At 38.8% G+C, this 24,280-nt stretch overlaps 3 protein-coding genes across 3 annotated transcripts in view; 1 reads left to right on the top strand and 2 right to left on the bottom strand.

Moving 5' to 3' along the window:
* Positions 1-926: 926 nt before the first annotated feature.
* On the bottom strand, positions 927-8,592 carry LOC140355995 (transcription factor BTF3 homolog 4-like). The gene is made up of 6 exons (XM_072440671.1): positions 8,466-8,592; positions 7,662-7,724; positions 6,183-6,296; positions 4,820-5,021; positions 2,776-2,835; positions 927-1,724 (listed from the first exon to the last, which is right to left on the bottom strand). Exons 2-6 carry the CDS (start codon positions 7,713-7,715, stop codon positions 1,678-1,680), a joined length of 477 nt encoding a protein of 158 aa, XP_072296772.1. The 5' UTR covers positions 7,716-7,724; positions 8,466-8,592; the 3' UTR covers positions 927-1,677.
* A 1,054-nt stretch (positions 8,593-9,646) lies between these two features.
* On the top strand, positions 9,647-17,617 carry txndc12 (thioredoxin domain containing 12 (endoplasmic reticulum)). Its single transcript, XM_072440670.1, has 7 exons — positions 9,647-9,826; positions 10,818-10,878; positions 12,619-12,671; positions 12,758-12,831; positions 13,487-13,556; positions 15,030-15,113; positions 15,829-17,617. The coding sequence occupies exons 1-7, from the start codon at positions 9,724-9,726 to the stop codon at positions 15,903-15,905; spliced, it is 522 nt and encodes a 173-aa protein (XP_072296771.1). The 5' UTR covers positions 9,647-9,723; the 3' UTR covers positions 15,906-17,617.
* Positions 17,618-23,099: 5,482 nt separating this feature from the next.
* Positions 23,100-24,280, bottom strand: part of gipc2 (GIPC PDZ domain containing family, member 2) — a 31,460-nt gene continuing 30,279 nt past the window's right edge. The window contains exon 6 of the mRNA XM_072440666.1: positions 23,100-23,283. Within this exon, the coding sequence (XP_072296767.1) occupies positions 23,132-23,283 (152 nt within the window). The 3' untranslated portion in view covers positions 23,100-23,131. The remainder of the gene's footprint in view (positions 23,284-24,280) is intronic.

Below are 24,280 nucleotides of genomic sequence, written 5' to 3'. Positions count from 1 at the left end.
GCAATGCTGAGAAATATTGATTAAAAATGTGGGAAAGGCTGGGGTTTATGTACAGGAAAATAACATTTGTAACCGTGAAATTACTCCTGATAAAATACCACCCAAAAAATTGTGAAAAATGATTGTACTTGAAAAAAAAAAAATGCCGATAATTCCCACTAATGCAAAGAATGTACCATAGACAAAATATTGAGCTAAAAAATATTCTATCATTAGCTGTTAAAATTGTCCAGGAAAATAAAAAAATATTGTACTAGAAAAAGAAATTCTCATTAATGCAAAGAATATGTAAACAGAATATTTTGGGGCTCATTATCATTAATTGTTAAAATTGTCAATTGAAATAACATTTGTAACCGTAAAACTAGTCTTATCGATACAAAATTACTCCTGGTCACCATTAATTTTAAACGAGAGATTTTAATAATAAAATACCCAGAAAATGTTGCTAAATTATTGTACTAGAAGAATACTTTGTAAAAAAAAATCCAACTAATGCAAAGAATGTAGACAACATATTGATCCCCAAAGTATTCTATCATTAATTATTAAAATTGTCCAGGAAAATAACATTTGTAACCGTAAAACTAGTCTTATTAATACAAAATTACTCCTGGTCACGATAAATTTAAAAAGTGAGATTTTAATAAAATGCCACCCAAAAGATGAAAAATTATTGTACTAGAAAAAAACAAATGCAAAAATTGCCACTAATGCAAAGAATGTGTAAACTACATATTGAGCCCCAAAATATTCTATAATGAATTGTTAAAATTGTCCTAACAAACCAAACTACCCATTAAAGCCTTTAGGTTTTTGTTGTAGAATTTCCCAGCCAAGACAAATATTATTGAAGTAACGATTAAAAAAAGATTCCCTTGTTTACAACACAACAATCGCGTTTGAATTGAAGGAAGAGGCGCGGCTTTAGAAGCTACGAGTGTTTATTCCGTTTAATAAAGCATCAAGTACAAATATGTGACGTAAAAAGACCTCGTCCATTACTTCAACACTGCAGATGGTAGATTACTTGTTCTGTTTTAAATCATTCAGCAAAACAAATTTAAATTCTTTGAAGCCCGAAATGCTTTATTATTTCACCCACATCACCGCAACTCATCAAGTTTTGTGCACTTAATGTCTTTTAATAATCTCGTAATATTAAAACGCATGAAGTGGTTTACAAGCACAGGAATAAATGGTCCAGTAATGTGAAGGATTATTGTATTTATAGATAAGATTGAAGATAATTTATGTTTTTCTAGAGTAGGCAGCACCAGTCAAACGTTTGGACCTATTTTCTCTGATTTATTTGATTTTTTAATTCAGTTTTTGTTCCCTAGATAGTGTAATTTCGTGGTTTACTACTTAGTACTCTTTCAACACTTGTTTTGTCCTGATCAAGTACACGTTAAATGTTTATTTGAAGGGAAAATAGTGCCCGAACGTTTGAAAACTGCCGCTGGACTTTGCTTTAATAATGAGAAAAAAAGTCTCAGAATGTCGTGTCCATGAGCAGCAGAAATGAAAAACGATTTGGCCAAAGTGACGTCCAGAGGAAAGCGCGCCGCACCTTTAAGGACCGCGGTTGGTTTGTTTTTTTTTCCCCCGTGGAAGAAAATGCCTTTAGTGTGAGTCCGACTGAGCGACAAAATTCAGAGGTTTGAGAAGGAAGCATCAGTTTGCTTCGTCCTTAGAGGCTTCGTCGAAGTTCTCCACGAGATCTGCAAGAAAAGGAGAATGTAGAGTGTCATTGTTATTGCCTGTGTGACGGGTGCGCGTGAATGAACAGAAGAGGTTTAATGTCGACTGGTCAATGTTTTTATTTTTTAAGTTAACTTTGTTTGGTCGACATAATTGATCCTTTTGCTGCGAACTGAGGGTTTAATGAAGGATTCATCTGCTGGAATCAACTACCGTATTTTCCGGACTATAAATCGCACCGGAGTATAAGTCGCACCAGCCAAAAAATGCATAATGGAAGGAAAAAACATATATAAGTTGCACTGGAGTATGAAATGCAGCTGCAAGTGTGAAAATAACAAATAATATCACATATAAGTCGCGCCGGAGTATAAGTATAAATATAAGTATAAGTCGCACCCCGGCCAAAACTATGAAAAAAGGAGTGACTTATAGTCCAGAAAATACGGTAAATCTATTCTTGCGTCGATCGGCCAAAGTCATTCACGACTCATTCTGAGATGCCCAACGGTTACCAATACATATATACAAATACATTTTATACTTCACTTAAGTTTGTGGTTGTTTGATGATGGTGAGACATTGTTGCTTTGTCATCATAATCCTGAACACACAACTCGCACAGATCGTTTTCATAATTGTCGCACTAATTAGAAACCGATTGGTTCCCGTTCTCCGTGACAGCATTTCCATGGAAACAAGCGGGACAGAGTACGAGTCAGGTCTGTGGAGCGGCAAGACCACTCACAGTAAGGACACATTTTCAAACATTCTGTGCAGCAAAAACATGCTTTTATTTCAGTCTATTTTTCTTTTCTTTTTTGTTAAAAAAGGTTAAAGACTGGGCCTTTAATTTATGCTAATTTTAAATACAACGCTCAAATTTACAATTTGCGTTGCCGGCAGGGGAAAACTGCACAATTACTTTTTTAATTAATTTAAAAGATTGCTGATGTTCTTTGTTCATCCATTCATCTTTTTAAACTATTTAACCTTTATTTTTGTGTCCGTTATTGTTAATAATACAAACACTGCTACTTGTGGCACGAGGCGGGTCGCCGCTTTCCGTACCTGGCACGTCATCCTCGTCCTCTTCTATGATCTGTTCCTTCACCGCCTTCATGTCCATCGCTGCAAAAACACAAAAGACATTAAAATAGCCACATTAAAGTTCACATTTGGCCCTGAACACACCGACACTAAACGCCACCTCGTTGCTTTCTCCGTTCTTCAGATTAGCGGCGCTGGAATGTCAAAAATGTGCCGTCGTCATCGCTCGGCTGTATTCATTTTCAACTCCCGAGCTCAAAAATGCAGATTACCTCAAGATACACGCCGCGGAAACATTTTAAACAGAAGGAAAAGAGGAAAAAAAAAAAAAAAAAAACGATCTGACGCTGGCATTTCTGAAGTTTAATCTCAGCCAGCAGGTGTTTTCCTCTGCCAAGAGACTTTTGATGAGCCCAGCGTTTTAATTGGAAAATGCTCGTCACTGGTTTTGTTTTTACAGTGGGAAACTTTCTGTGTCGCATTATAACATTTTAGTGTGGAAAAACATGACTATCATTAAAGACGCTCAATTTAGTTCAAATAAAGTGACGTTAATGCGACATAAAAAGCACTTTACATTAGATCTGTTTTTGCCTTTACCAATGTCAGGATTTATATCATGAGCAATCAGGATAAAGGTTAATCCAGATTGTTAATAATACAAGTCTTGACATCAGTATTAAACATACTATAGTCATATGTAGTGTGTATGTTTTTAAAATTGGATCATTGCCGGGGCTGTGCAGTCAATAACATTGTAGAGATCAAGTAGATGTGGAAAATAATGTCAAAAAAGTGATATTATTGCAATTGTTTGGGATCGAAACACAAAATTAGAAGTATTGAAAAGGGTGTAAAATAATCAGTTTAAGAATAAAAATACAGCAAACTTGCCGTATTATTGTGAATAATGTGGTATTTCTGCACTTTTAATTGGTTAATTTTACAGTGTCATCCTGTTTGACATGATACTTCATGTAAAAAAGACATTTACAGGAACATTCCCCAAGATCATGTCATTTCTTATTGTCTTTTTAATTGAGAGGTAAAAATCAGTAAAAGTGTGTGGTTTATAGCAGAGTCCAGACTGAAGAGGATTCAAATTGGACAATTAAGTTTTAACAAGAGATTATTTAAATAAATCTTGTCATGTTCCATAAATTAATATTGAAAATGTTTACACCCGTTTAATTGTTTTTAGTAAGACAAAGCTAAATTGAAAGGAACATTTTAATCAACCAATGAGTAAAAATCATAATAATAATATTTGAATGACCCGATGAGTAAAACAATAACACTTCCTGATTCTGAGTGAGCGTGTGTGCGAGAGAGAGTGTGTGTGTGCGCGTGTGAGTGTGTGCGTGAGTGAGTGCGCGAGTGCGCGAGTGCGTGAGTGAGTGCGTGAGTGCGCGAGTGCGTGCGTGAGTGCGTGAGTGAGTGCGCGAGTGCGTGAGTGAGTGCGTGAGTGCGTGCGTGAGTGAGTGCGTGAGTGAGTGCGTGAGTGCGCGAGTGCGTGAGTGCGCGAGTGCGTGCGTGAGTGCGTGAGTGCGTGCGTGAGTGCGTGCGTGAGTGCGTGAGTGAGTGCGTGCGTGCGTGTGAGCGTGTGTGAGCGAGTGAGTGCGTGCGTGAGTGAGCGTGTGTGCGTGAGTGAGTGCGTGCGAGCGTGTGTGAGCGTGTGTGAGCGAGTGAGTGAGTGCGTGCGTGAGTGTGTGCGTGAGTGAGCGAGTGTGCGTGAGTGAGTGAGTGCGTGAGTGCGTGCGAGCGTGTGTGAGCGAGTGAGTGAGTGCGTGCGTGAGTGTGTGCGTGAGTGAGCGAGTGTGCGTGAGTGAGCGTGTGTGCGTGAGTGAGTGCGTGCGAGCGTGTGTGAGCGTGTGTGAGCGAGTGAGTGAGTGCGTGCGTGAGTGTGTGCGTGAGTGAGCGAGTGTGCGTGAGTGAGTGAGTGCGTGAGTGCGTGCGAGCGTGTGTGAGCGAGTGAGTGAGTGCGTGCGTGAGCGTGTGTGAGCGTGTGTGAGCGTGTGTGAGCGTGTGTGAGCGCGTGTGAGCGTGTGTGAGCGTGTGCCCTGACCTTGCCGGGGGAAACTCTCGGCCAGCTTGCGCAGGCTGGAGAGGCTGTCGGCCCCGAGCTGGCTCAGGATCCCGGGGAGCATCTCCGTCAGCTGCTTGGTCTCGGCGTGGCCCGTGATGGCGAAGGTGTTGGCCGACAGAGACGCCTGCACTTTGGGGTTGTTGAAGTGGATCACCGTGCCGTCGTCTTTGATCATGTTCACCTTAAAAGTGCAAAAGAAGCTGATTAAAACGGTTCATAATACTAGGACAGGTTTGGTCTCTACTGCTGGTGGGCTTCTGTGCAAGGACTACACCACTCATTGCAATTCGATGTTTATTTTAGTAGTTATAACTGTTCTTTCTGTTGTACACGGAGACTTTGTTAAAATACATTATCAACCAAATACAGACTGTGACAGAAGGCTTCACATAGACAATACTCACAATGTTTATTTAATAATGTCACGTAATGTCATGTAAAAAAGGGTATTTTAGTTTGTGTTTTGGATACAGTCCAGATTATACCTGCGATTACTTTTCACCATTAATCATTGCGGCTCCGATCGCGACTGCATTTTGATTTGTGATGCAAGTTTAAAAAGTAGGATCCTGTTCAAAATGCACATTTTAAACAGCTCCAGGAGCATTAACATTTAAGAGAAAACTGATAAACATAAATACAGGAATCAGTGCACTTCAGAGTCTAATCTAGAGTTTTCAATAGAGAGACAAGGTTTTTCAGGACATTTGAAGCTCAAACTGCACTTTCGATGTCCATATATTGTGCAGCTCTATTCTGTCCTTGTGCCTTTAGGAAGACGGGCACAGACACGTCCAACGTCACACAATTAAACTCATACAAGTGAAGATGGCAGTGTTTTCACTGAGGGCTTTTGGCATGGCGGCCCGCCATGCTGAAAAGATACCGCCAGGTATTAAGATACCTTGCTCGGGTGCCGAGGTGTTGTTTGCTCGCGCCGCCTGCTGCGCTCGGCTGTGCGAGCGCCGAGCAGCCGCCGAGCGGACATCGAGCGTGATACCCCGCTCCAAGTGGCGGAGTGTGATCATATTGGCTTTCCATATCGAGGGTGCGAGCACCGACATTTTTTAAGTACTTTTTGCTAGCGCCTACGGCGGTGTCCCACCGCCATCCTTAAACCTAAGGCCAGCGAGAACACTGAGCAATGGGCTTAAGAATCGCCTCCATCCATTTGGAAATTGAGGTTTTGAGCTCTTCCATTATGACTTGTTTAAAAGGATTTTTTGGCTCATAGGCTTCACTAGAAAAGGACAGTGCGGCGTGAAACGGGGACGAGACTGGGGAGGGACACGCAGCAGGCAGTCAGAGACTGGACCTGGTCCGTTGGGCCTCGCTCGCTCACCTCTTCTATTCCCGCGATGTTGTTCACGGCCAGTTTCTTCAACGAGCCCTGGAGCTTTTTGTCGTCTGCTGTGGCCGTTTTGTGAACCACCTTCTTCTTTCTGCGAGCTGTTCCCTGAAAAAAAAAGCAAGTTTGGAACGTATAAACGGACGCTCAGTTTGTTATGTGACTTAAATGCTTATTAAATGTTCTTTAGGTGAGCCTAGTTTAAGTCACAAGTTTGAACATGGGGTCTAATGTTACAGAAAATAACAACAAACGATGATGAAAACACAGACAGTCAAAGTAGGACAATCCCAAGATAGTAAAAAATCTATAGATACCGTATTTTCAGGACTATAAGTGGCACCTTTTTCCATAGTTTTGGCCGGGGTGCGACTTGTACTCCAGAGCGACTTAAGTGATATTATTCATTATTTTTCACACTGACAACCTCAAGAGGGCGCTCTAGGCTCTGAGCGACGCAGAAGAAGAATCTGCACTTCCTCTTCCTCTGGAGTTTGTGGAGTTGTTTAGAAGTGACACAGAGGAAGAAGAATTCAATGGATTTAGTGATTTGGGGTAAAACTGATGCTTTGCTAAACTTGTTAGCATGTTCTTTATGCTATAGTTATCTGAATAACTGTTCATATGTTACGTTAACATACCAGACACTTACCACAGTTCTGTCCGTGCCTCATGTAGCTGAAGGTGTTAGCGTTAGCATTTGTCATGTAGCTGAAGGTGTTAGCGTTAGCATACGTCATGTAGCTGAAGGTGTTAGCGTTAGCATACGTCATGTAGCTGAAGGTGTTAGCGTTAGCATACGTCATGTAGCTGAAGGTGTTAGCGTTAGCATACGTACACCTATTCGCCATGTTCTTTAATGTTATTATTTTAAAATTGTGATTCTAATAAATTTCCCCCAAGACTGCGAATTATACTCCAGTGCGACTATGTTTTTTTCTTCTCTATTATGCATCTTTTGGCTAGTGCGACTTATAGTCCGGAAAATACAGTACATTAAAATCGTTTGTATATGCAAGTAATGACTCCACTTACTACAGCGAAAAATGTTGATGTATAAAATATTGTTCCATCATTTATTGAATTCGATATAGTAATCATCTTGACTTGTTTGTTTTCTTATATAGAATTAAACATTGAAGCAGGCGGTCTGCGTATTGATTTGCAGTTTACGGAAAATGTGTGGCAAGGTCCATTTTCACTTATATATTACTTTAAAAAATACATAATTCCTCTAACAGAAACCAGTAAGACAGCACCACCATGTGTCCATACAGAGGAACAGGACAGAGACAAAAGCTTGTGTCTGTGTTGAAATAAGAACTGCTGAGGTCAGGAACAGGCTCAGACGCAGATGCACAGGAACTATTCACAACAGCTGAAAACACAACAGCTGCACAACGAGCAGAAATGTAGGAAAAGTAAGAACGCCATCGTAAAATAAAGTGAGAAATACATAAATCCTAACCGTACCTTTCCTCCTATCCGCACTTGAGCCTGTAGTTTGGCGAGTTTCTCCTGATTCATATTGATTATCTGGGGGAAAAGGAACAAATGTGTTTAAGCCAATTCATCAAACACGAATTTAATGTGAAATCATGAACAATGTGATGTCACGTTACAAAAATGTGTCTCATACAAAATTTAACATAAAATAAATATTTCCAATGTACTTTGTGTAATTTAATCTATCAGAGTAAACAAAGGTATTTTGATTAAAACAAATTACCATTTCCAATCATATACAATGTAATTTCATAGTACAAAAATGTACCTCGATAATAAAAAAAAAATAAAATGTAAAAAATCATCTACTGTCACAGAAAACATCCAATTTATTTCGGAATAAACAAAAAGACGACGTGTTTTACAAAATTATTTTTACCAAAACGGGGTGTGTACTTTTCCCCAACGATCGATTTCATCAATAGCAAAAAAAGCAGGTTAAGAATAGAAAAGGTTTTAGCATTTTAGCTTAGCATTTTAAAATATTCACGCATTTTACACACGGATTAGGCTCAATACACGTTGCCAGATCGCTGTGTTATGGATTAAATTGATTATTTTCTTACTTCTATCTCGATATGTTTGATTTATTAGCGATTTGTGCTCACGTCTGTGTAGCTAATATCGCTAATAGTAGCATGCCAGGGCTAGATAATGGACTCGTGTTGTCCATTTCAGCCAAAAGAACCCGCTAAACACTCCACACACAGAGAACACGACAGCGGCACAGTTTGATTAAGAAAACAGACATCGAGATAAATGTTTCGTTACCTTTTAAATTTGAGTTTAATGGCAGAAATGTTCTAGTGGTGCGGCAGAAACGAGGTGAAGCAGCAGCTGAGCTAAGGCTTTACGTCTATGCTACACAGTTGGCCACGTTTCCGGTAAATACTTTAAAAATAAAACTAAGCACGCCGCAAAGTTGTGTTGTGTTTAAACTATTCTACCAATGCACAGTGTTTGGATTGATATAACTTTGATTTAAAAACATACGTAGTAATATTATGACTTTTTATTCGTAGTATCAAACGTTTTGAACAGATATGTGTAGTTTTAAATTGTTGAGTTCAGCTGTGTTTCCGGTTTAAGTGCGTAATTGTAATGTTTGACTTGACAAATTGCCCCACAGCCCGCAACACGCGGTTTTGTGGATGTGACGTCAGAGAAGAGACTCCAAAAAATGGAAAATAAAAAAGTAATGGGTTTGGCACATGCTCACAAAACGCATAATAAATCACAAAAAAGTAAGTAAAATGAACACGCTTACCATAACAACGAATAAAAATAGAACAACAATGTAATGATCTATAAATAATCGAATGCATTCTGATCTGAGGGCTAATTGTTTGATCATTAGACAATAGTAAATTATGTAGTAGACTTAATTTTTGTAGTACATATTTTCCTTCGTTTTCTGTGTTTTTAGAGGTGTTTTATGTGCGTCTTGGTAAAGATTCTTTACTTATAGATTATTACGTGTCTTCTAAACATTATTTGGGTTATTCATAGATATTTTTTCTTTGACACTTGACACAGGTTTAAGAAGTCATTATAACATAAACAGATTTCCAGTAATATTTTGAGACTCTAATTCATTGTACATTATGGCTCAAAAGTCTAGTTCTGCATATAAAAATGCACAACTTGCAATGTAGCTCTAAGACGATGAAGATTTGTATTTCATTAATTTATTTAATTTATTTAATTTATTTTGTTTATTTTATTTATTTTATTTATTTTATTTATTTTATTTATTTTATTTATTTTATTTATTTATTTATTTATTTATTTATTTATTTATTTATTTATTTAATTTATTTATTTTTGTTCATTTATTTTTTATTTATTCATTTTATTCATTTTATTCATTTTATTCATTTTATTCATTTTAATCATTTATTTTTCAGACTCTTACTGTGAAACGCGGGGGTTGGACTTCCGGGTCGCTCGTTTACCGTACCCTGCTGCAGCCCGTGCGTGTTTAGCTCCTCTTCTACTTTCACCCTCGCGCGGTCTAAACGGCACAAAAATGCAGACTTCCGTGGTGAAAATCGCCGTGTTTTCCGTCGTTCACGCGCTTCTTTCTCTGTCCGTTTTACAAGACGCGGTCGAAGCCGCCGCGGACGGACGCGGTGAGTGTTTTATGAATGAGCAATACAAAGGATACGACTCTAAAGTTTCAATCGAGGCTAGTCCTGCTGTAAATGATAGTTTTAAGAAGCTTGTCAAGTGCAATAAAACTGGATTTATTGAGATTTATCTATGAGGGAATGGATATTTGAATATACCTTCTCCAATACACTATATTTATATATTTAAAAAAGGCTTATTATAAAACATAAATACCACAAACTGGAATAGTGAGCTTTCAAATAGATTACATACAAGACAAAACATGATTAAAAACCTCCAACAGTATTAATATATATAAAAATCCAACAATATGATGCATGGAATATATTTTTTACATATAAAAATGCTGCAAAACGGGCAGATAATGATCAAATAAATGTAACAAAATTGAATAGTAAGTTTTTAAACACATTGTATTAGATTTATTTAATGTATTTATTTATTTGTAGATTGACATTTGACATGCTAATCCTGACGCGCGCCAATCTTGGCATCAAGGCAAAACATTAATAAGCCTAAATTAGCAGTGTAAATGTGCAAAAGATGCTAAAAAGACGCACGGAAATCATCTGAGAATAAAGCAATCGAAGTTTACGAGGTGTTTTTGACTAGAAAACGTAAAAAAGGGTAAAACGTGTTGTTCCTGCACCGTCTGTTCACTTAAATCTCAACCACAGGCATTTACAGTCATGTTTTAGCTCCAATTTTAGCTCTGTTTTTAATATATATGTACAGCAAACCCCCGTTATCCCTGTGGGTCGTTCTTTCCTCCATTGTGACCTATAGAATATTGTGAAAGTCGACCTGGGACATCCTGGAGCAAAGGACACACCCAAACGAACAAATAAAAGGCGCGATAATGATACTTGTAACCCACTTCCCGGGGTTGGATTTCAGTGGATTCTCTCGTGTTTTTGGTGGAAACAAACAGGTTTTCGACTGATCCGAGTGCCGTTTACATTTACCCTCTCGCTTTTTGTTTTCCTGCAGGATTCGGCGACCACATCCACTGGAGGTCGCTCGATGATGCCAAAAAAGAAGCGCAGGCCAGGTCTGTCCAGTTTTAAGTTTGCACATTTCATGACCTTTACTAGTTCTGTGACTATAATTCTGCCAAGTTGGTCGTCTTTGTCGCTTTATTTTGGTGAAGTGCCTTTAGAGCAATTCAATAAAGCCACTCCCCCAAAAAAGAGCAATAAGAATCATACATAACGCCAGGTACATAGATCACACCCTGAATCTACTGTTGGCCCTGAACATGTGTCATTCATCTTCATTAAGGCAAGGCAAGGCAAGTTTATTTGTAGAGCACATTTCATACACAAGGCAATTCAAAGTGCTTCACAGCAGGAAAAATGCATTCAAATCACAAAGAAATTACAGAAATACAATAAAATTAACTAAATTAAAAATTATCAATCCAACTGATTTTCTAAACTAATAAAATCACAAACAAAAGAGAAGAGTGCAAAGAAAAAATCCTTTCAGTCATATGCGCAGCTAAACAAAACTGTTTTTAGCTTAGATTTGAACATTGTCAGAGTAGAAGCCTGTCTCACATCTTCAGGAAGAATGTTCCAGATTTTAGCTGCATAAAACTGAAACGCAGATTCCCCATGTTTTGTCCTGACTCTGGCACCAGCAGGAGGCCGGCCCATGTTTAGTCTTGACTCTGGCACCAGCAGGAGGCCGGCCCATGTTTAGTCTTGACTCTGGCACCAGCAGGAGGCCGGCCCCTGAGCACAGGACGATGATGGTACTTCCTGGTTCTAGTCAGGACCCGAGCAGCAGCGTTCTGGATGTACTGCAGCTGTTTTACAACTCGTTTGGAGAGACCAGTGAGCAGGCCGTTATAGTAGTCTAATCTACTGGAGACAAACACATAGATAAGTCTCTCTAAATCTGGTTTTGACACTATTTTTGATTTTGGCAATGTTTTTTAGATGGTAAAAAGCTGCTGATGTTATTGATTTGACGTGGCTATTAAAGTTCAAGTCTGAGTCCATTATTACCCCCAGATTTCTAATTTGGTTTGTAGGTTTTAGAGCGAGACTCTGGAGGTGACCGCTAACACTTTCTCTTTGTTTCTGTGGCCAAAAACGATTATTTCAGTCTTGTCTGAGTTCAGCTGGAGAAAGTTGTTTTGCATCCACAAACTGATCTGTTGGATGCAGTGACAGAGTGAATCTACTGGTCTACTACTACTGGTAACGTGAATGAACCAGTGACAAGACTTGGACATAACTTTCTCCTTTCACGGTTTGAAAAGTATCTACCTCAGCTTTAAGTGCTCGTTGTTGTTGACTTTAGTACAACCACAAAGTACTTGAACATTTTAGTATCGTATTATAGTCTAGATTATAGTATCAATCCTACTTTTTATGTCAGCTTGACTTTGTCGTTAAGAAAGTTTCATTTCGTAAAGCGGCCTGGTCACACTGGGGTTCCATTTGTGATGTTTTCCTCTCACGTTTCTCAATAAGCGTAACACAAATTTGATATGGAGACTTCCCGAGACGTACCGTATTTCCCGGAGTATAAGTTGCACCAGCCAAAAAATGCATAATAGAGAAGAAAAAAACATATAAAAGTCGCACTGGAGTAAGAAATGCAGATGCAAGTGTGAAAATTACAAATAATATCACATATAAGTTACTCCAGAGTATAAGTATATAAGTATAAGTCGCACCCCGGCCAAAACTATGAACAAAGGTGCCACTTATAGTCCGGAGAATACGGTAAAAGCTGCTCTAGAGTAACGTCTCACTGCGATGATCCTCTTCTCTTGCAGCGGTTTGCCAATGATGGTCATAATTCACAAGACCTGGTGCGGAGCCTGCAAAGGTACAGCGTGATTTTAAAGACTAAACATGTGGGAAACCGTAAACTTAACATAACTCTGACTTTTGCTTCTCGTTCTGTAAAATCAGCGCTGAAGCCCAAGTTTGCCGAATCCAAGGACATTTCCGAACTCGCGCACAACTTCGTAATGGTCAACATTGAGGTAACTATGTCCTGTTGATCGTCCTCGTGTTTCACTTTATGGGATCGTTGGACGGGTGTAAAGCAAAAGGAGGTGATATTAAACTGTAGTGATGTCACGACTGCGGTGACAAATGTGGCGACATCTTTAGACTGCAGAAAAACAAACAAAATATGTCAGATTGTAGATTTGTTGACCTGGTTTATGGTTCATATCTCTGCAATTACCGGGTCGATCCGCAGTTCGAAGCAGAAATAAACGCGGGTGAAATGATTTGTTTCACGACGGCTTCAGAAATGATGCCGTTTAGTCGACGCCAAAGACGCGATCGTCGTCAGTCAAAAGGACTTTAAAGCCTTAAGTTTAATATGAAGCGTTTGTGGAGCCAATTTATAACAAATAATAATTAGCACTTAGCACTTGTGGATCATACGTTTTAGGGATGAGATCTCGGGAAATTAAATTGAACACATGCAGAAAATACATTTATCATTTTCAGATTTTGTCATTATGTCGTAAATAACTGAATCTCACAGAGTTACATTTGAGGTCCTGATAAAACCGTTAAATCCGTTATAGACTTCAGTTTAAGGTGAAACCGCACAAACAGCGGGGCAGATCCGCTTTGTCCCGTGCAGAGCTTCACGGTCTAATCTTTTGTCTGGCGTTTGAACAGGACGAGGAGGAGCCAAAGGACGACGCCTTCAGCCCAGACGGAGGTTACATTCCCCGCATTCTTTTCCTCGGTACGACCAGGGTTTGTTTACTTATGAACACACGTGATACTGCACCACACACATCCCACCACAGTGTAATCCCTGTGACCACCACATCCCACCACAGTGTAATCCCTGTGACCACCACATCCCACCACAGTATAATCCCTGTGACCACCACATCCCACCACAGTATAATCCCTGTGACCACCACATCCCACCACAGTATAATCCCTGTGACCACCACATCCCACCACAGTGTAATCCCTGTGACCACCACATCCCACCACAGTGTAATCCCTGTGACCACCACATCCCACCACAGTATAATCCCTGTGACCACCACATCCCACCACAGTGTAATCCCTGTGACCACCACAGTATAATCCCTGTGACCACCACATCCCACCACAGTGTAATCCCTGTGACCACCACATCCCACCACAGTATAATCCCTGTGACCACCACATCCCACCACAGTGTAATCCCTGTGACCACCACATCCCACCACAGTGTAATCCCTGTGACCACCACATCCCACCACAGTGTAATCCCTGTGACCACCACATCCCACCACAGTGTAATCCCTGTGACCACCACATCCCACCACAGTATAATCCCTGTGACCACCACATCCCACCACAGTGTAATCCCTGTGACCACCACATCCCACCACAGTATAATCCCTGTGACCACCACATCCCACCACAGTGTAATCCCTGTGACCACCACATCCCACCACAGTGTAATCCCTGTGACCACCACATCCCACCACAGTGTAATCCCTGTGACCACCACATCCCACCACAGTGTAATCCCTGTGACCACCACATCCCACCACAGTGTAATCCCTGTGACCAACACTACTGAAGCTTTAAAGGGACAAGCGTTAAAGGGCCCAGCGTTAAAGGGCCCAGCGTTAAAGGGCCAGCTTTAAAGGGGCGTATGACGGGTTTTTACGATTGTCTAATTTTGACTTTATTCTGTGTATTTACCTGTTGTACGCTCGAGCAGGTGTTTGTGGAGAAAAAAAACCTTGGAAAATCTGTAGAAAATGACAGGAAGTGACATCACACTCAGTCCAGTCAAAGTTTATGCAGAATTTACACAAAAACTACTATTTTAACTCTCTAAAGATGGATTCAACAAAATAAAGTTGTTCTCTTAATTTTTTTATTTTTCAAGTTAAACAAATTGTGACATTAGATGAGTTTTGGCCCAGTGTTTTCTGGGTAATTTCCTAGTGTGATGTCATCAATTACAAACAGGAAGTTAAATTAAATACACTGCATAATAACCGTTTTAAAAGTGAGGATGAAGAACTTTTAACTTGAATGCAGATTGTAGATGTAAAGTGTTAAACTTCAGTCGATATCGTGCATAATTCTACAGAAAAAAAACGGTTTAAAGCGCCCGAGTGCAAACGTCCCCCGTCTTTATTACATGTATTTATTACTTTGACTGTAGACTTTATATTTATATTTGTTGTGTTTTCTGTCCCAGATCCCCACGGAAAGGTCCACCCTGAAATCACCAACAGAAATGGCAACCCCAACTACAAATACTTTTACAGCAACGCAGACCAAGGTACATGTGTATTTCAACTGTTGTTTTCTCTGCTATTGTAGGAAAAATGGTATATACCGGTATACAATGACTAAAACTTAATTATCGGAATTGGAAAAGACTATTACTACTACTACTACTACTACTTAACTACCTCTGTAAAATTGACCCCACAATGTCTGTGTTTTATTGTGAAATGTCAGCGCTTCACTTCATCGTGGAAACTGCAGACCGGTGAACGCATTTACAAATGACTTTAATGATACCATGCTGCTAACGTTTCCTCTATTTTCAACTATTATAGGTTTGCCACTGCTTGTTTTTTACTTTAAAATTGTGGGAGAGAAAAAATAACTATAGATTCTGTGGCGACTTGATAATATAAATCTCGTTTGAATTCAGACATTTTGAATCGATCGTTAGCTTTAACTCGAGCCTTCGCACGGTACTAAAAAGTACATCATGACATGAAATTGGGGGGAATTTGTGCGTACATTTTCACAAGACGTGGACAAGAAACACAGAAACCCCTTTGTTTTGTTTGTTTGTCCCGATTCGCTCTTTCCATGTCGTAAGCACAGATTTTACCCAGGGATTTTTAACTTCTTCTAAATGACTGCTAACAAAGCCTGTACAGGAACCACCGGCACCACGTTACACTCAACATTTGTCCAGTTCAGTCCAAACGAGGGATTTAAAGACACTTACGCTCGTGATATTTTTCCGTTTGTTGCAGTTGTGTCCGGCATGAGGGAGGCGCAGGAGCAACTGACCGGAGACGCTTTCAAACGCCACAGCGGAGACGAGCTCTGAAGGACCCAATGAACATCGAGCTGAAAAGGGCTGAGACACGCCCCCCGCGAAACCACAACACTACAGTGACCAGGGCTGCACAATACACCGTGTGTTCTACTACAAAAGAATGAATTAAAATGACTTGAATTCAGGATATTTATCTACATTTCAGCAGTTTTGACTAAGTTTTCAATCCGTTACTTCTTATTTCAAGCCAAGATTGAGATAGAGAATTTGACTTTACCCAATTTTTGACAAATGTATTTCATATTTTAAGCTAAATTATCGTGGAAAACAGACAAAAATGTCTTACAACCGGAATATTCATGTCAAAACGGCTCAAATCCAGTTTATCAATGTACTGTAGTAGTGATTATATTCGAGGCTAGATTTTAATATTCGGCGCAGCAGGGCGGTGGAAGTAATCTAATTTACTACCATTATTGCGCCAATGGATAACAAAAAGTGTCATTTGAAATAAACAAATGAATAGAAAAATATTTTCTGAGCCACTACTCGACTAATTCTTTTAAAAACATGAATAACAAAGTGTTACAAATAAATGATGAGTATAATTTTGAATCTACAGTAAAACCTTTGAGTAATTATGTCAAATCATTATTTATTCTCAGCCATAACCCAAATAATGATGGCTTTTTTTCCTCATAATTCAGCAGCAAATTCATTATAGTCATTATATTATATTGTGCAGCCCCGTTCCACAGAAGCAAAGTAACAGTATTTGAAAGTCTTACACGTGGGAAACTTTAAAACTATCACAGAAATACTGTAATTTACTGTTTTTCTCTGAATGCCATAAGACTGTACGCCGGGTCTGTAGAGGACGCACTATTACAATAAAGCCAAGACGTTATTTAAGTCATATTTATTACACACAAGAAATGTATTTAGAATGATCCAAAAGTTAAATTTCAACTTTTGGATCATTTTAAATACATTTTATTTAAAAATATCCAACAGCTGAAATTAATTTAAATAATTTTGTTTAATAGTGAATACATTTAATCCCATTTAGTGTTTTCACATCAGGTCTAAACTTAACGGAGCAGGAAATGTCATTGTCAAAGTTGTCAAAGTTCATTCTCGACACATTTTACACTTTAATGCAGAATAAAACTTTCTTACGCGTCGTGTTTGCGGATGCTGCTCGTCCCAAACGGTCGAATCGGGTTCAAGTCAATGTGCTTCCATCGTCCTCTACAGGCTCTTAATGTGAAAATACCTAACGTTTCCTCTTATTTAAACAATATAAACGTTCATTTAATCCCGACTGTTGAAGTAATTCAGTCGTAAACTACTTTCTGTCGCCGTGAAGTGACTTTTTGTGTCGTGTGACTTAAAGGTGCGGTTCAGTGTGTCTCGGGTTCGATTCCCAGCTTGTGTGGAGTTTGCATGTTCTTCCTGTGTCTGTCTGGGTTTCTGCTCGTTCCTCTAGTTTTCTCCATTAATCTAGAAAGTACATTAAAAAGTCATAATTCTAAACCACCTCTGGGCTTATTTCACTTTTCCAGAATTAGAAAAAAAACGTTATTTCTCCGGTGCAACATAAAACGATGAATAATAATAAGATATAAAACATGTCCGCGCTCTTTGTGGAGAAAACGCTGAACTGCACTTTTAAATCTGCCTCGTCGTTAATCGTTTGTTCATTGTCTTGATGTATTTTGTACTCGGCCAAATGGACAAAATAAAGTTTGTGTCTTCAGTAACATCGCTATTCATTATTATGTCATAAAACATGGTGTTTCCAATAATAATGCCTTTTTAAATAATAATCCGATTGACTCGTTTCATTTCAAAAACTGTTTTGTGAATGGATGTAGTAGAATAATGGGTTCTGGACAACATACAGACTCTTATTACTAAGATAATCCTGGATAATCCTAGTCCTGGAACAGACCTGGAATAATCCGGATATTGACCTGGAATAATCCTGATATTGACCTGGAATAATCCTGATATTGACCTGGAATAGTCCTGATATTGACCTGGAATAGTCCTGATATTGACCTGGAATAGTCCTGATATTGACCTGGAATAGTCCTGATATTGACCTGGAATAGTCCCGATATTGACCTGGAATAATCCCGATATTGACCTGGAATAGTCCCGATATTGACCTGGAATAGTCCCGATATTGACCTGGAATAGTCCCGATATTGACCTGGAATAGTCCTGATATTGACCTGGAATAGTCCCGATATTGACCTGGAATAGTCCTGATATTGACCTGGAATAGTCCTGATATTGACCTGGAATAGTCCCGATATTGACCTGGAATAGTCCTGATATTGACCTGGAATAGTCCCGATATTGACCTGGAATAGTCCTGATATTGACCTGGAATAGTCCTGAGATTGACCTGGAATAGTCCCGATATTGACCTGGAATAGTCCCGATATTGACCTGGAATAGTCCCGATATTGACCTGGAATAGTCCCGATATTGACCTGGAATAGTCCCGATATTGACCTGGAATAGTCCCGATATTGACCTGGAATAGTCCCGATATTGACCTGGAATAGTCCCGATATTGACCTGGAATAGTCCCGATATTGACCTGGAATAGTCCCGATATTGACCTGGAATAGTCCTGATATTGACCTGGAATAGTCCTGATATTGACCTGGAATAGTCCCGATATTGACCTGGAATAGTCCCGATATTGACCTGGAATAATCCCGATATTGACCTGGAATAGTCCCGATATTGACCTGGAATAATCCCGATATTGACCTGGAATAGTCCTGATATTGACCTGGAATAGTCCCGATATTGACCTGGAATAGTCCTGATATTGACCTGGAATAATCCTGATATTGACCTGGAATAGTCCTGATATTGACCTGGAATAGTCCTGATATTGACCTGGAATAGTCCCGATATTGACCTGGAATAGTCCTGATATTGACCTGGAATAGTCCTGATATTGACCTGGAATAGTCCCGATATTGACCTGGAATAGTCCCGATATTGACCTGGAATAGTCCCGATATTGACCTGGAATAGTCCCGATATTGACCTGGAATAGTCCCGATATTGACCTGGAATAGTCCCGATATTGACCTGGAATAGTCCCGATATTGACCTGGAATAGTCCTGATATTGACCTGGAATAGTCCTGATATTGACCTGGAATAGTCCCGATATTGACCTGGAATAGTCCCGATATTGACCTGGAATAGTCCCGATATTGACCTGGAATAGTCCCGATATTGACCTGGAATAGTCCCGATATTGACCTGGAATAGTCCCGATATTGACCTGGAATAGTCCCGATATTGACCTGGAATAGTCCTGATATTGACCTGGAATAGTCCCGATATTGACCTGGAATAGTCCCGATATTGACCTGGAATAGTCCCGATATTGACCTGGAATAGTCCTGATATTGACCTGGAATAGTCCCGATATTGACCTGGAATAATCCTGATATTGACCTGGAATAGTCCTGATATTGACCTGGAATAATCCCGATATTGACCTGGAATAATCCTGATATTGACCTGGAATAGTCCCGATATTGACCTGGAATAATCCCGATATTGACCTGGAATAGTCCTGATATTGACCTGGAATAGTCCCGATATTGACCTGGAATAGTCCTGATATTGACCTGGAATAATCCTGATATTGACCTGGAATAGTCCTGATATTGACCTGGAATAGTCCTGATATTGACCTGGAATAGTCCTGATATTGACCTGGAATAGTCCCGATATTGACCTGGAATAGTCCCGATATTGACCTGGAATAGTCCCGATATTGACCTGGAATAGTCCCGATATTGACCTGGAATAGTCCTGATATTGACCTGGAATAATCCTGATATTGACCTGGAATAGTCCCGATATTGACCTGGAATAGTCCTGATATTGACCTGGAATAGTCCTGATATTGACCTGGAATAGTCCCGATATTGACCTGGAATAGTCCCGATATTGACCTGGAATAGTCCCGATATTGACCTGGAATAGTCCCGATATTGACCTGGAATAGTCCCGATATTGACCTGGAATAGTCCCGATATTGACCTGGAATAGTCCTGATATTGACCTGGAATAGTCCCGATATTGACCTGGAATAGTCCTGATATTGACCTGGAATAATCCCGATATTGACCTGGAATAGTCCCGATATTGACCTGGAATAGTCCTGATATTGACCTGGAATAATCCCGATATTGACCTGGAATAGTCCCGATATTGACCTGGAATAGTCCCGATATTGACCTGGAATAGTCCCGATATTGACCTGGAATAGTCCTGATATTGACCTGGAATAGTCCTGATATTGACCTGGAATAATCCTGATATTGACCTGGAATAGTCCCGATATTGACCTGGAATAGTCCCGATATTGACCTGGAATAGTCCTGATATTGACCTGGAATAGTCCCGATATTGACCTGGAATAGTCCCGATATTGCCCTGGAATAGTCCTGATATTGACCTGGAATAGTCCTGATATTGACCTGGAATAGTCCTGATATTGACCTGGAATAGTCCTGATTGATCTGCAGCCTAAATAGAAGTTAAAAATACGACATAACAATTAGAAGAGTATCAAATTTTATTGTCTAAACAAACATGATCCCTTTAGTCTCTCAAACCACAGACACAACAATGTTTCTACAGTTAAAAGAACCGTGACAGATACATATATAAAAGAGTACTTATATAAACGAGTACTTATATAAACGAGTACATATATAAACGAGTACATATATAAACGAGTACATATATAAACGAGTACATATATAAACGAGTACATACATAAACGAGTACATATATAAACGAGTACATATATAAACGAGTACTTATATAAACGAGTACATTTAAAAGATGGAAAAGACTGAAGCATAAACATAAAGAAAAAAAGATGTTACAGTGGATATGGTGCAATAACTTACAATGCATCAAATACACTTTTAATTTCAAAATAAAAGCATGAGAAGGGAATGGATCAGTAAAAGGCATTGAAATACTCTGATACTTTTATGATCTTGTGGTTTTTCTTGTATATTTTAAGATAAATGAGTGTTTCAAAGGCGAGACACATCGGAAAACAATCTTAAATTCAGAGATATCAGTTTGAAAGTAGTTTACTCCCATAAAAAAGTGTTTCATCATGTCCTGTTTTCAAATATAAATAAGGCATTTTATGTGTAAAATGGTCAAATCTGCACATAATTGGGACATGTAAATGGAAGAGTCAGGTTTAAATGTTTCACTTGTTTTTGTTGATGTTAGAAACAAACAAACAAAAACAGAGGCTTATTTTTGCTTTTTTAGTAAACTAGACTTAAACTTGGTGAAAATGGGCGTGAAAATAACTATATAAGTTCCATAAAAATCTATGGATGAAAGTTTATTTGGCGACAAAGCAAACTGAAGAAAATAAAGAAGCAAATATTTTAAAGAAATGACTTCCTGTGGTGTCTCGCCTTGTATTGAACACATTTTTTTTTTTTTTTTTTTGAGCAATAAATACACCAATAACGGAAATAAATGCTTTTATTTTTTCTATAAAGTGGCTGAGATGTTACACAGCTGAACAGTGATCGTATCAAGCTACATTTGATTGGTAAATCTTTGATAAATATAATTAATTGATTTAAAAAAACTGGAAAAAGGATTGCAGCGTTTTAAAGACGTACGTAGCAGTTTGCAGATAGAAAAATAGAAAAAACAATTCTACAATTTCTAGTTACACTAATTACAGACGTTTGCTTATTTAAAAGTGAGCAGCATTTACAGTATAAAGAGCAGATAAAAAGCATTATTATCATTATTAAAGTGATTATTTTAACACAGTTTCAACACATACCCTTTATTTCCAGTGTACCAGAACTTTGCCAACTACATTTGACACTAAAACAATATTATTATCCAGCTAAACGTCTCCAGCACAGGCTTCTACACTCACATGATGTTTTTACAGCATTTTCTACGTGTTTAAAAGTGACTAAGACTTCACGTGCGTCTGTTCTACCGTTTTATAGCATTTATATAAAGCAAGACACAAGATGGCGCCGTCACGAACAGGACAATGTGTGCAGTGGATGTGATTGGTTGATGTAGTAGTTGTTCAGTGACATTTTATCTGTGGCACTGAACCTCATTGAACTGCAGCTACAGCTTTTCATTCCCTACGGCTATTTATGACTCTTTAAACGTGTATATTTTAAGATGAATATGAGCCTGACGTTGGTAAAAAGACAAACATCGAAGCTAATGGACTTTAGTGTGATATTTAAAGGGGCAGTACCTGATTTTTAGCTCGTTTGCTAACACGCGTTAGCATTTTAGCAGAAAGCGCCGTGGTGTCGTTTTCACCCCGTTGTATATCTGTCCTGAAGAGAAACAGATTTAATTACGTGCAAACATCAGGCACAGGCTCTTTAACGTGTTTGGTGACGACGGCGTTTCACTTAAAGCTGGAGTACGGAACTTTCTGGAGGTGTAAAGTCCCTGCATGATTCTTATTACGTTCTGGGGCTTTAAAATGAACCCAGAACTAATGCTACAACTGACACTAGAACATTTAAAGTGTTTCTGGTGAATAAAGTCATGCAACTTGTGTTAAAGGACAAGTTTGATTTACACAAATTTCGTAAAAGACTTAAATGAAAGTGTTAAAAGTGTTTCGTTAGCGAGGTGCTATAACTATAACTGAATTAATTGAAAATAACGGGTATTTTATGTGGTTAAAAAAAAACAATTTAACTTTTACAAATCATTATCTTATATTCAGGCTTCAAACGAGCAGAATTATGTCGGCTTCAGAAGGTCAAATCTCACACTTAAAAATATATATATAAAATGCGATTGGAGAAGCCAAAAATGGAAGTAAATAGTATTTTAGTAAGTGATAAAAGTACAGTTACTTCAGTGTTACTCAGGTATTCACTAAGATACATTTATTTCTTTTATCAGACCAGTTTTTGTGATTTAGAAGAGGAAATAAAAACTTATCTAAAGGTCAAATTAATCTCTTTTGAAGTACTTTTCCAGGACATTAAACTACTCATCCTTTCTAGAACACAACATTTTAAAAATACTCTAACTCCTTCTACTTTCTAAAGGTCAGGCATGTACTTGTGGACATGTTTTATTTCATACACAGATGATGATTGGCCGTGGTAAAGTCTCGGTCAGATCGCGTCCGTCTCAAACGCTCGGACATTGTAGTGTTGCTTCTTGTCACGGCGGGATTAGAACCTAAAACCTTCCCATTTTGGCATCGCCGATCGCGCCCCAGACGTCGAACACGAACTCGTCGGGAAAGGCGAAGTCGCCCAGCGTCTCGTCCAGCGCCATCGCAAACTCATCTGGGTTTTTCTTATCACGGCCGACCTCCACCATCGTCGCAGCTGCAAACCAGAGAACAGGAAGTACTATGTAAGTACTATGTAAGTACTATGTAAGTACTATGTATTATGTAAGTACTATGTAAGTACTATGTAAGTACTATGTATTATGTAAGTACTATGTAAGTACTATGTATTATGTAAGTACTATGTAAGTACTATGTAAGTACTATGTATTATGTAAGTACTATGTAAGTACTATGTAAGTACTATGTATTATGTAAGTACTATGTAAGTAGTATGTAAGTACTATGTAAGCATTTTACACATGTTTTTTTACCTTTGATTGGGCATCTCATGTTTAAAAACTTTAAATATTACAGTATTTTCTGGACTATAAGTTGCACCAGCCAAAAAATGCATAATAGAGAAGAAAAAACACAGTCGCTCTGGAGTATAAGTATAAATATAAGTATAAGTAGCCAAAACTATGAAAAAAGGTGCGACTTATAGTCCGGAAAATATGGTATGTGCTGAAAACCACACGTGACTTTCACTCTCCGCCAGGCGTTCCCATGTCAAGTTTGGTGTTGGCGCTCCATCTACTGGCAGCAGAGGGAATTACCACAGGGAAATAGTGAGAGAGTCATCACCAGAGAGTCTGGTGATGATTTATGGACTTTAAAAACAGCAGGAGACCTCCGGATCTTGACTTTGACCTCACAAAACGGGGGAACTTGTTTTTGTGAGGCTCAGCGAGAGAGGACCTCGTAAACAGGAAGTGTTAATGAAGCTCAGCACGACTCCGGGTACGTTTTTGATGATGGAATAATGTTATAACGTGGTTAAAAAAGTCAATTTATCATTATATGTGTCATATTAAGCACTAGTTTGACATCATGTGGATTTAATTTGTTTTTTATGTTTTCTAGAAATGATAAAAGTCTTAAAATTGTCCATGGAAGGCACAGTCCATTTCCTTCACGTATGATTTTTTGGATGAATGTTCTTGTGGTCTTGATGCATAGAATGGAGAACAAGTACAAGTTTGTGTTGAGGC

The sequence above is a fragment of the Eucyclogobius newberryi genome, unplaced genomic scaffold (assembly GCF_026437365.1).
Source record: "Eucyclogobius newberryi isolate DKJ021-1_F unplaced genomic scaffold, fEucNew1.0.hap1 SCAF_12, whole genome shotgun sequence".
Classification (NCBI taxonomy): Eukaryota; Metazoa; Chordata; class Actinopteri; order Gobiiformes; family Gobiidae; genus Eucyclogobius; species Eucyclogobius newberryi.
Note: the sequence above shows the minus strand (reverse complement) of the source record. Positions and strands in the feature narration are given on the sequence as shown.

Coding starts and splice junctions, on each gene's coding strand:
- LOC140355995 (XM_072440671.1), bottom strand. CDS start 7,715: ATGAATCAGGAGAAACTCGCCAAACTACAGGCTCAAGTGCGGATAGGA. Junction 6,297..7,661: donor AAGTGCGGATAGGAGGAAAG/GTACGGTTAGGA, acceptor TTTTTTTTTCAG/GGAACAGCTCGCAGAAAGAA. Junction 2,836..4,819: donor CGAGAGTTTCCCCCGGCAAG/GTCAGGGCACAC, acceptor GTGTTTTTGCAG/CGATGGACATGAAGGCGGTG.
- txndc12 (XM_072440670.1), top strand. CDS start 9,724: ATGCAGACTTCCGTGGTGAAAATCGCCGTGTTTTCCGTCGTTCACGCG. Junction 12,672..12,757: donor CTGGTGCGGAGCCTGCAAAG/GTACAGCGTGAT, acceptor CTGTAAAATCAG/CGCTGAAGCCCAAGTTTGCC. Junction 15,114..15,828: donor TTACAGCAACGCAGACCAAG/GTACATGTGTAT, acceptor CGTTTGTTGCAG/TTGTGTCCGGCATGAGGGAG.